The following is a 12,500-nucleotide window of genomic DNA, read 5'->3' on the forward strand; positions in this document are numbered from 1 at the left end:
AGGAAGGAAAAACACACACAGCTAAGTTTTACCAGCATTTGGCTGGTTGGCAGGTGCTAATGTCAAGCCCTGACACACACGCACACGCACACACACGCACACGCACACACACCTCTGGGTTGGCAAGCAAAGGTAAACAAGCACAGCGTGGTCAGTAACCATGAGAAGGGCAACACCACAATGTCCATGCATATTGTACTGCATGCATTGGTGTGTTGTCTACTGTCAGCTCCTACCTACACCATTTGGGCTCCTACACCATATCGAGCTGTTCTCACTACAGCTGGGCCACAGCAAAATCAAAGATGGCTGCCGTGTCACTGGCCAACTGGCCTACATAGAGGGCATGTATGGACCTGCCAATCACCCACAGCTGCCATGGCAACCAGACCACATCACCGCCAACCAGCAGCCACGTCCCTAGCAACCAGTGCGTAGCAACGGAGCCGCACTGCTGCACAGTTGTCACATTAAAAGACCGAAGGAAAAAAAAAACTGTGGTTTCGTCATGTTTTCCTTTTTTTCAACATGACTTGAAGCATTTGGCAGAATTTATCTACACAGCTACTGTACTACAGCAGTCTCTCTCTCTCTCTCTCTCTCTCTCTCTCTCTCTCTCTCTCTCTCTCTCTCTCTCTCTCTCTCTCTCTCTCTCTCTCTCTCTCTCTCTCTCTCTCTCAAGGGTTTCAAGCACTGGTGTCACTTTTATCTTTGCTGCTCTTTAAATGGGAATCATCTACTACTACTGAGTGTTGTACTTCATAAACAATTGGATTGCCTTTTCTGACAATGACAATAAACTCTTGAATCTTGGTCTGGTCGTCCCCAGCTGCTATGGCAGCAGTGCTCATTCTCTGGCCTTATCACACACAGCTCTTAGGGCTGCAAATGAAGATTTTCATTACAAAATGACTTTAAACGCCATTTTTTGATTTTCGTGTTTTATTATTGGAAAGGGCAGTTCAGACCTCCTTTCATCTATGTGTGAATTGCCATTCAAATAGTTTGAGAACATACTTTTAAAACCTTTATTTCCAACATAACAGCTGCAATGTGAATATAGGCAACATTAAAGTATTGAAATAACTCAGTGGTTGGTTCTCAACCTTTTTCTGAATACACGCCCCCTCAACCTCATCATAAACCTGCCAATGCTCCCTTGAACTCATTGTAAGCCTGCCAATGCCCCCCTTAATGTTAAAAAAAATAGACTTCTGCCCCCATTTGATGCTGAATGCTATAGAGCCCCTGTTGAGAAACAATAATCATTAAATGGCACACACCATAGGCCAGGGGTACCCAGTCAGGGGTACGTCACGTGTACCACTAGGGGTACACAAACACAGGGGTACGTAGAAAAATGTAATAATAACAAATATATGGGGCATAGTCACATTGGGAGGAAGAGCACGAGTGAAGGGGTAATGTTGGTATGGGAAAAAAGGCTGAGGGGGTACGCAAGACAAAAAAGAAACACTGCCATAGACAACAATATCTGGAGTCCTGCCGAGAGAAATAAGGCTAACAAATGAAGACCATCCTACATAGTCCATAAAGTTCTCCCATACCACACATTTCTATAACATCCTGCATAAAAGGTGGCCAACGTTAAAGTAGAAGTAAAAAAAAAAAAAGAAAACCTGCCATAGTTTCCTTCCAGCAGTAAATTTCCAGCAGTAACTGGTCTACAATAACTATAAAGCGATGTACCCGATTCTGCTCGGGTCGTACAAAATTTAGTAGTTTTCATTTGAGGGTTTTTGGTTTTTTTCAGTAACAATCTAGCCCCCTCATTAGGTACAATGGAATAACTGGTGTAACCACTATGTAATATCATGTGCTAGTGTAATTACACTATGAACTTACTTCTACTTTTTACTTTCTAATTCCTCTAATTCCGCAGCCCTAGTCTGCACAACAAATGTGCTGCTACCATCACCATCTAGCTAGCCTAACCTTAGCTCACCCGACCCAACCATGAACCTTAAAGATTGGAATTACATTTGAACGTTCCAAACCTTAACCTTAAAGATGGCATTAAATTCAAACACGTTCTAACATAATGAAGTTCAGATGCCACTGTTGGTGTTTTTCAAATTATTGCGTTCGCATATGCCCGAGGACTGTGTGGTGGTTTGGACATCAAATGGCTGACCTACAAAATAAAATACCCGTCTGATCTATTAGGCTTAAAATTCTGTTTGGCTGTTTGATCTACCATAACTTATAAGTGCAAATGTATTAAGTTCATACTGAACCCAAACCACATTGAAGACATCGGCTGAGCCCTCCTAAGGACATTCTGAAAAGACCCCTTTGGTAGAGTATAGAGTAGAGTAGAGTAGGAGTACTTTTATTAATCCCGAAGGAAACTAAGGTGTCAGTCGCACATAAATACACAAGCAAAAATACACAAAAGACCTAATACACATTATTGCACATTGCAGTAAGCATATAGTACACACTAGAGAACAATAAGCCTTCAAGAAGTTAACATACATACACGTGTACCCTCTCACACACACACACACACACACACACACACACACACACACACACACACACACACACACACACACAGACTACCGCCTCAGGTGATGTCAGGCACTGATTTATACACGGTGTGATGGGCTGATGTTTCTACAGCACACAGTGTGTTCTGTTACTTACCTTGGCCTTTACCCACCACAGCCCCTGGCACTAGGGGCTCAAACACCAGGTGGTGCAACCGCAGCGAATGCCAATAAATTAACTAACAATTGTTAATTATTATTAACTGCAAGAACTTGTACTGCAAGAAAATCATTTAATCCATACAGTAGTGGATGCACCACCCTGACATGTGCCCCTACTAAAACATCATTGACCCCTACATGGGTGGTTGACGTGATGCCCTGTTTTTACGTCACATTGGTTAAAAACCTACAAAATTAATATTTTTCCTCTTAAAAACAAATGCAAATGAAAGAAGATGTGGTACATCATGTTTCATATTAGTCTTAGATGAGAAGAAACATTTTTGTTCACACACCAGCAGCATGAGGCATGTGTGGCAACGCGTGGTAGCTATGACCTTGAAGGGTTGACCTCCGACCTTCAGCATATACTGCATGTCTAATTGAACATGCATACCAAATGTGAAGCATGCATACTATACGCCCACGGGCCACCGCTCCTCCAACTTCGCAAGACTCACTGGGATAGACAGAGGAAGCGAGGGCGAGGGGCAGGGAATGACCTAGAAAACAAGACGCATCATGCCGTAACCACGGCGGGCCCAGCACTGGAGCAAGTAACTTAAGTAGACCTCTCCACACTCAGTAAACATCTATATCAGCTACAAATTCCCATAGCTCACAACATTAACAAGGAGAGTTCCATTCATTTTCTGCATGGCTCCAGCCTGTACCGCTTGAGAGCGGGCCCTGCCTGCACAGAAACGCTTTGCAGTTCCTAGAAGCACAACTTGATGCAGGACTCGAGCTCATGAATGTTAGAGTTCTTTGAAGCCCTCAAAGCAACAATGGACGGTGACATCAGGCAGTAAATGAGGTCCTGAAAAGCACTGAAGCCAAGGATCCTCCTGTTACAGCAATACATCAAGCCCGTACCTCTCCTGGATTCCTGTGACGTCAGGTGAATGCCCCTTTAGGAGACATTCGGTTAGGAGACCTAAAGGAGTCTTTAGGTTGAGAATAAATGTTCCCTTAGCGCTGGAGATGGCGTTGGTGCATATCTTATGCAAGCCGTCGCCAAAAGCCACAGAAAGAGAAGAAGACTGATTTAGAGACGGAATTAAAAGATTTTTAAAAGATTATAAAAAAAAAACACCAAAAAAAATTCACCATCTAAAATCTTGATAACCAGTAACATAACTCTCATCACATTCTGATTCTAGAATGGCTGCAGCCCAAACCGTTTGAGAGTGGGCCCAGCCTGCACAGACACGCTCTGCAGTTCCTAGAAGCACAACTTGGCCCATGCGAGCAGCATTTCATCAGAATTAGTCATGTTACAGTTCTGCGAAGGCCTCAGAGCAACAATAGGCAGAGACAGCAGGCTGTAAATGAGACCCAGAACAGTACTGAAACTGTACACCGGGGCTATTCAATTAGAATTTCATTTTGAAACGTAGAGCTCGAGTTGGGCCGCACATGTTCTGCCGTCACCAACAGGTGATAATGGCACTTCTCAACCAGTAAAAGCTAGCCTCATCTTAACACTGAATGTTCAATGTATTCACAACACGAGAATCACTCATGTCCAATATAAAAACTGCAGAGTTGATAGATACAGCCTTACTGCAATAAACTGCAGGAAGGGAAATGATCACTGCAGTGTTCTTCATTGCAATGTTTCGGACACAATATATTGCAGTGTTGCATTAAGTTAACTTTAAACGTTATGACTCCACAAATTATAAAACAGAAATGATCTGGAAAAAAAAATCACAGGAACAAACAGAGGACGTTTGCAGTTGCCGACATAACTGCAAGCGATCTTGAAATAATTAATTGGTGACTGCATCAGGAATTGATGGAACGTTAAACGTTACATGCATACTACTGAGTGACCATCTGTAACTGCAACTGTTCGCCTTGTATTTCTTCAGTCATATGAACACTACTGCCAGGCACCCCATTGAAGGAGCTTTGGTATTTAACTGTTGCAGCTGGTCGCCACACCAGGGCCGTGGGCCACCAATTGAATAGCCCCACTATACACCATGATGGCTATTCCTGATACACCACCGAGCAGTGTGTGTACGTGTGTGCGTGTGTAGCCTTCCTGCCCAGGTGAAGTGTGTGTGTGTGTGTGTGTGTGTGTGTGTGTGTGTGTGTGTGTGTGTGTGTGTGTGTGTGTGTGTGTGTGTGTGTGTGTGTGTGTGTGTGCGTGTTTGATGCCAGAGAATTTTTATGGACATAAACACAGTCGAGGTGAGATATCTCAACACTCAGCCCTACAACTGATCGTCGCATAAAGGCATGAAGATAAAACAATAAGATTCACACAGCCCTGATATAAGATACACACACTGATATAAAAGATTAAACAACAAGATTCTCTCTCTCTCTCTCTCTCTCTCTCTCTCTCTCTCTCTCTCTCTCTCTCTCTCTCTCTCTCTCTCTCTCTCTCTCTCTCTCTCTCTCTCTCTCCTCTCTCTCTCTCTCTCTCTCTCTCTCTCTCTCTCTCTCTCTCTCTCTCTCTCTCTCTCTCTCTCTCTCTCTCACAGACACACAAACACACGTGTTCAGAAAGTCTAGGCAGACAGGAACGCAATGATATCCTTGGCTCAGCAAATGCATGTGTGCAATTAGTCATTCCAACTTGGAAGCAAAGCCAGGCCAGCAGCCAGAAGAGTGCCAAGCCAGCATGCAGCATGTTTCTCAAAAGCTAGACACAGACATTCATGAGATGCTGATAAGCGTTTTCCCCTGGGCTGAGCAACTCAACTCAACTCCCCTCGCTGAGTAAGGTCACAGCCTCCCTGGTCTAGTGCAAGACCACTGCCCTAGCACTCTCAGACAGGGGTTCCCAAACTTAACCATGACAAGGCCCCCCATATACCGGCAGATTCTAGACCCCCCCCCCCCCCCCGCCCAGATTCCAGACAAGGCCTATGCACACCAACTCCTAAGCTTACACCCCTGCCCACCACCACCACCACCACCACCCTTATGACTTCCCCCACCCTTATCACGACCACACAGTTATAACTAATAATTATTATTAATAGATTTTACTAATAATAATTAATATTATGACACTAATAATATATTACGATATATGACAACTCGTGACAAAGGAATCAGTCATTGTCTTGCCAGTTGTTTGCCAGAATGAATACAGCATTGGCACAATTGGCTAAGGAATCTGTTTTAGTTTTCCTACCAGGGTACATGTTGCTGGGTCTATGACGCTTTAACACACATAAGGGTGGTGCAACCACAGCTGATGCCACTATTCTATGGATTAAATGGGTTTTTTTTGGTTGGTTGTTTTTAGTGGATTATCTAGGAAGCATATTCATTGCAGTACATTACTGGCAATTACCAACTACTTATTAATTTATGGGCATTAGCTGTCGTTGTACCACCTGACGTCTGAGCCCAAAAAAACACCATTGACCCAGCTGTGTACTGGCATGACTGGGGGAGGGAGGGGGGAATGTGACGTTTTGATAATCATAATAATAACAATACCATTATGACAACTTATGACGCAGTAATCCATGTTTGTCTTCGTAGCAGGGTACATGTGTTTAAAAGTGCGGCTGTACTGGCATGACTGCTGAAGGTAGGAGAGCTGAATGTCCATAGCGTAGGGAATGTGTAATAGTATAATAAAATAGGGGTGACGTGGTCAAATTGACAGGACTCGAGGTCATTTCACGACTCAAACACATCTCTCTCCCCACCACTTCCTGACTATTGTCCACTGTCCTGTCGAGGCACAAAATCCCTGAAAAAATTAACAATAATAATATACTAAAATAATAATATAGTGCATGTTTCCAGGAGAAGGGTGGCGATCTGAATGTTCCTTAGCTTGTGGAATGTGGTGTTGTGATTCGGCAGCTTGTGAAGCCATGTCTGTGGTAATAACAGTTGTGTTCCAGTCAGAGCCAGCCCTGTTGGTATCTAGCAAAATACCCCTTCCAGTGCTCACCGCAAAACATTTGTTAGTCAGGGAGGTGGAGGGGGGGTGTTGGGCGATATCAGAAACATGTGCCGATTATCATTAGAAAGGCTATATTTTGGGGGCGCTGTGGCGCAGCGTGCTAAGCTCCCCACATTTGAGCTTGCATGCCCTTCCACGGGGACCCCGGTTCGAGTCCAGCCGGAGTCATTTCCCGATCCTCCCCTGTCTCTCTGTCCCATTCGCTTCCTGTCCCCATCTTCGAATGTCCTGTCAAATAAAGGCATAAAAGCCCCTAAAAAAATGTTTTTTTTTAAAAAAGAAAAGAAAGAAAGAAAGAAAAGAAAGGCTATGTTTTGCTGTTTCCTGTGAAATATAATGTGATCATCCCATTGAGAGTACTCAATAGATCATCCTGAAAGATAAATAGCTTACATTTTTTTTGTTTTAAAGCAACTTCAGAAATGACTTTCACAATGCAAATCTTTATCTTTTCAGGTCACTAGACAAGATGGTAGGCGTTTGTTGTCAAGCTGGCTGCCTCAACTGCCATGTGTTGTGGGAAAGCCTTCGCACCAGACCATATCACAAGTGAGATATGGTCTGTAGACCGCCTTACGAAATTCTCGTGCCAACGGCCATTTATAGGCCGTATAAGTAGCCCATAGCAAATCGCGTCACTTGTATTCAAACAAACTTCCATTTGTCGAGTAATAGGGGTCATCATCTTTTTATCCTCCCCGCTGTCGGAGTGGCTCCCTACTTCAGGCTAGCGCTTTGGGAAGATCATCCATGCTGACTTTCATATCAGAGAGATTGTGCATATCACCATGGGATTTCCCAAGCTAGGAAACCCTTGCCTCTCCTGTCCTGTCCTGACCCAGTGGAAGCACATGTGGCAGTGTAAATAAAAACAGCCGTTTCAGTCAGAACCCTCGCTGCTAGTGTTGACCAAGACACCCCTGCACTCATCTCTCCCTGCCTCTCCATGTGCATACGTGTGTGTGTGTGTGTGTGTGTGTGTGTGTGTGTGTGTGTGTGTGTGTGTGTGTGTGTGTGTGTGTGTGTGTGCGTGTGCGTGTGTTGACCAAAACCCCCCTGGCCTTGCATGGCCTTGCATTTCCTTGCATCTCCCTGCCTCTCCTTGTGTGTGTGTGCGTTTGTGTTGACAAAAACACCCCAGGTCTCACATCTCCCTGGCCTCTCCTCTCCTGTCCTCTCCCCTCCTGACCCAGAGGCAGCACATGTGGCAATCTCCCCATAAGCCGCCCAGAGGCCATCTACTCTCTTCTGGTCTCTTCTGCTCTCTTCAACCCTTAAGCTCCTGTGCTGTTTAGCCAAACACAATGCACTTCAGCAGTTAAGTAAGCCACCAGTGTTTCCACACGTTTTCTGCACCAGTGTCCCCACAATCGTTTTGAACACCAAATAGACACACTGGCATCATGTAAAGGTGTATGTATCTCATACCAGTGCATTCTGCGTTGAGGTGCGACACCTTTGCAAGTCAAGAGAGAGAGGACATGTACTACACCAAACGGGAAAGGGTACAGATGCATGGTGACTGTGTGTGTGTGTGTGTGTGTGTGTGTGTGTGTGTGTGTGTGTGTGTGTGTGTGTGTGTGTGTGTGTGTGTGTGTGTGTGTGTGTGTGTGAGAGAGAGAGTTTTTTTAAAGCAAATAGCTTCTTTTATGCTTGGCATGATTAATCAGGCAACACCACCCTACACAGGGACGATCCTCCTTCTGATCATCTCCATCTGAACATGCGTGAGTTACTGTGTAATGCACGAGAGAGACTTCTCATCCCACTCGTGTGTGTGTGTGTGTGTGTGTGTGTGTGTGTGTGTGTGTGTGTGTGTGTGTGTGTGTGTGTGTGTGTGTGTGTCTGTAAAGAGAGAAACGGTTCATTTTAACACCAGCAGGGACAGAGGAAGCACATTCTTTTTCATTTCTGTCCCTCATCCATCTCCCCTTTCTATCTCTCTCTCTGTCTGTCGTTGCAGCAGAAACAGCATTCCAGGGAGGAGAAGGGGAAATATCTTGCGGAGCTCTCTTCCTCTCTCCTCCACTCACTGGCCAAAGCCTGTTGTGCTACAAAGGTCAAGTTAAAGCAAGTTAGAGTGTGGGCAGCCGTGGCCAAATGAAGTGAAATTAAATGACAAGGGGTGTAAATCAAAGCCTCCATGACAATACGATTCAATATTGATATCTTATTATTCGATGCGATACGATTCGATTATTTCCGATACTTGAGAATGCCCCACGATACGATAATATTTTTTTCCCAATTACTTTTCCACTTCTATTAACTTATCAGGGGCCAGCAATTTGATTATTTTTGATACTTAAGAATGTCCCACAATGCGATTCGATTCAATCATCAGAATATATTGCGATATATCGATACATTTTGATATTATTTACACCCCTAGAAATGACATGTCATTTAATGATGTGAGAGACTAACTTGCCCGGCGCATGCCAACTTGCAGGTCTGACAATCCCACCCAACAGACTAATGACGAGGATGTAAAAGTGTCATTCTCTTGAATCAGTAAACTTTAAACTGTATAATTAAATGGTCTTGAGGTGTGAAGAAGACTAAAGCCCTTTAATTTAAAGTGTGGCGGTGGTAAGGCAAACTTCAGGCAACTCTACAGGGCAACAGCATTGTCACCACATATTACATGAAAATCCTACGGAGGACGAGTACTACTGAGGATCGACTGAGATCATGTTCCTTTGCCTTGTGAATAATAAGCCTAGTCAATAGGTAATAAGCATCATCAATAGCAATCTTATTGACTGACTTCAATGCTGCATAGTGGCACTTTAATCTGCTTATTACCCTCTCAGCCCATACACTCAAAGTGTAATGGGTGTGTGTGTGTGCGTGCATGTGGTCGTTTAAACACCAACAGGATAACAGGAAGGAAGTTCTTTTTGTTGCCGTTCCTCATCACTCTCGTCCCGTCTCCGTCTCATCCCTCTCTCTTTTTTCTCTCTCACACACACACATATTAATGGTCATCAAGTGTCTTTTTTTCCCATCTCTGGCTGAATGACTGACTGCCCTACACTCATTTGCAGCCGGCTGCAATCCCTGTTGTCTGTCTCTCTCTCTCTCTCTCTCTCTCTATTCCTCCCTCACTCACTCTCTCTCAGACCGCCTGCCTGCCTCCACTTCTCTGTCTTTCTCCTTCTCTCTCTCTACTGAAGCGGCCCTTTCTCCGCGGTCCACAATAACTCTTAGTGCTCTAGCCGCTGAAGACGCTGAGGACCCGGGGTCACAAAAGACAGACAGACCTGTGTTGTTATGGCCCATCTCTGACACCACTCATCCCACCCACCACTACCCACACCACAACTGTGTGTGAAAATGCGCTCGTCTAAGCATGGGTCTGTGTGTGTGTGTGTGTGTGTGTGTGTGTGTGTGTGTGTGTGTGTGTGTGTGTGTGTGTGTATGGGTGGGTCTGTGCGTGTGTGAAAATGCGCTCGTCTATGCATGGGTGTGTGTGTGTGTGTGTGCGTGTGTCCAAAACAATGAATGACAGATGGGCAGAGCCCTCATGATTGACGGTGGTATTCATTATCTGGTGGTCCGCTTCTTGACGTGCCGTGCGCTGATGGGTTGACTTGGCCGGCCGTCTTGAAAGCCAAGTAGGGGGCTCACTCACGGCACGGGACGGGGGAGAGCGGCTACACGACCAGCTGTGCTGCGCTACGGGGAGGAGGAAGTAAAAACCGACTGTCTAGTCTGACGGACGGATGAGTGGAAGGGTTATCTGAGGATTCACGCTGTCCTGAACACACACACACACACACGCACTCACTCTCGCACAACAGACCACAACACTGCAATCTCCTCCCAGGTGACTCAAGCGCCTGGGATGCAATGTTAAATGCATGCAGCAGGAATACTTGTACTGAGAACAACTTGTGCAGAAATACTTCCTCCCGCACAGAAATGCAGAAATATGTATCTGTGTTTTGTTGGGATTTTTGTTGTTGTTGATGTTGTTGTTTTTGGATGGGTATAATCCTTCCCAATACACCGGCTACCATCAAAAACACTTAGTCTACCGGACACTACCACGTTATTTGAGACCTGCTAAAAAGTGTCTTGATTCCCTGACCCGAAAAGTGTCTCGGCCACAGTCTGTCAGGGGCTGAGCTAATGTCTACGTGAGATTGGGCTAATCAGGTTAGACAAAGCCGATTTGCTACTTGTATTGACTCAAGTCAGAGCAAGCAGTTTTAGCAGGTCCTCCAAAAACCTTAGCGGTAACATTCGCCTCCTCGTCCCCATGCAAACAAAAATGTGGCAGGAAGAAGTCTCCCCCACGTCTCAGCTGTCCCTAAAATTGCAGAAGGATTAAGCACGGGCCATGACGTACAATTACTAAATCTCATTAGACATTATGTCTCAGTGAGCATCACAACTTCGCCCCTCTTTCCAAGTGACACATTCTACCAGAACTAGTTCTACCCCAACCAAGTACTGGCATTGATTCTGATAGTGACCAATGCAGTGACCATTTCCTACAGCCAAATGACTGGAGCAGCGACCCTGGCACCGGGTGAAGATGATGATGATATGCGATGCATAATATTGAGCAACCGCAGTACACGGATACCTGATCGGTTGAATGGGATTTCGGCCGAGGTGGCTAACTAACGATTTCAGAGATCCTAGTGAGCTGTTCTGCTATGCTAGCGTCGCTTGATTTGTCTTTTGTTGAGCTACAACCCCCAGCTAGCAAGGCGAGATAGCATACGCCGCTAGTTGGCAGCTAGCTTGCCTTGCTTGCTTCTCTAAAAAAAAAAAAAACATAAAGCCATTTAGCAATAGGCTAGCTGCCCTTAGCTACATTGATAAAATACAATGTTGTAGCCTACTTACAAACGCATGATAGCTAACTGACATTTCTTGCCCTCCACCCATGCAAACAAAAGTTGAAGATAAAATGACATTTGTGTCATTTTCGTACATAGAATGCTGTTGATACAAACCCACTGAAGCAGATAAGTCACTAAACCATTTTCCTGTACGGCAACAATTAACCACCTATAGCTAGCACTGGACAGTCAAAGCTAACTGGGTAGCTTGTGCATTAGCTCGTAAGAGGACAACATAGACGAAGGCCTTTTAAATCCAGGCGGAATAACCATGTTTTTACTGCGGGCGTACCAGTGCATGCAATCATATAAATCCTATGGACAAATACGCTGTTGGTTTGATTCAAATGTTGTGGACTAGCCCAGTTACCCAAGAAGGACTATGCGCACTCACCAAGAGTAGCCTTGCTCCGCCATGTCGCCGATTGACAACAGTCCGAGAGCCCCGACACAGGAGCACGGATTGGGGATCCCTGAAGCAAAACGGAGGGCCTTGGTGGGGAAACGTTCCGCCTTTAAGTCAAGATTTGTCTTCCTAACAAACCCTTTTTGACAACAACATGGCGCTGTTTTCCGTAGCTGTTCAGCTAGCAAAGACTAGCTGGATGGCTGGCAACAGAAACGACCGACAATGATGGCTTGCTTGCTAGCTGGCCAAGACAAAGCACTCCGGAAAAATGTTTTGTCAATACAGTCGAGTGCCCTGCTATCTTGCTGTCCTCCGAGCAGGCCTCTGTATGTGTAGTCCTTAAACTAGATGTAGATCCATCTTTCGAGCGATATTTCGGATGTCTCAATGCAGATCCAAGAGTTCTGCTTGCTGTAATGGAAGCCGTGCAGCTTTGTTTTCTGTGGCGAGACTGGAGTCACGGGAGCGCGCACTATCGTCCTTGCCAATGCTGTGCTACCGTCGCGAGACGAGAGTAGCGTGTAGTACAGAAGTGTTGCTGTCGAGGGCTA

At 45.2% G+C, this 12,500-nt stretch overlaps 1 protein-coding gene across 2 annotated transcripts in view; it reads right to left on the bottom strand.

The window, feature by feature from the left end:
• sppl3 (signal peptide peptidase 3) overlaps positions 1-12,406 on the bottom strand; it is a 71,083-nt gene extending 58,677 nt beyond the window's left edge. For both annotated transcript variants that reach the window (XM_063210365.1, XM_063210364.1), the window contains exon 1: positions 11,935-12,406. In XM_063210365.1, the coding sequence (XP_063066435.1) occupies positions 11,935-11,957 (23 nt within the window). In that variant the 5' untranslated portion in view covers positions 11,958-12,406. The remainder of the gene's footprint in view (positions 1-11,934) is intronic.
• Between the last annotated feature and the right edge of the window lie 94 nt (positions 12,407-12,500).

This window comes from Engraulis encrasicolus, chromosome 11, assembly GCF_034702125.1.
Source record: "Engraulis encrasicolus isolate BLACKSEA-1 chromosome 11, IST_EnEncr_1.0, whole genome shotgun sequence".
In the NCBI taxonomy this organism is placed as follows: Eukaryota; Metazoa; Chordata; class Actinopteri; order Clupeiformes; family Engraulidae; genus Engraulis; species Engraulis encrasicolus.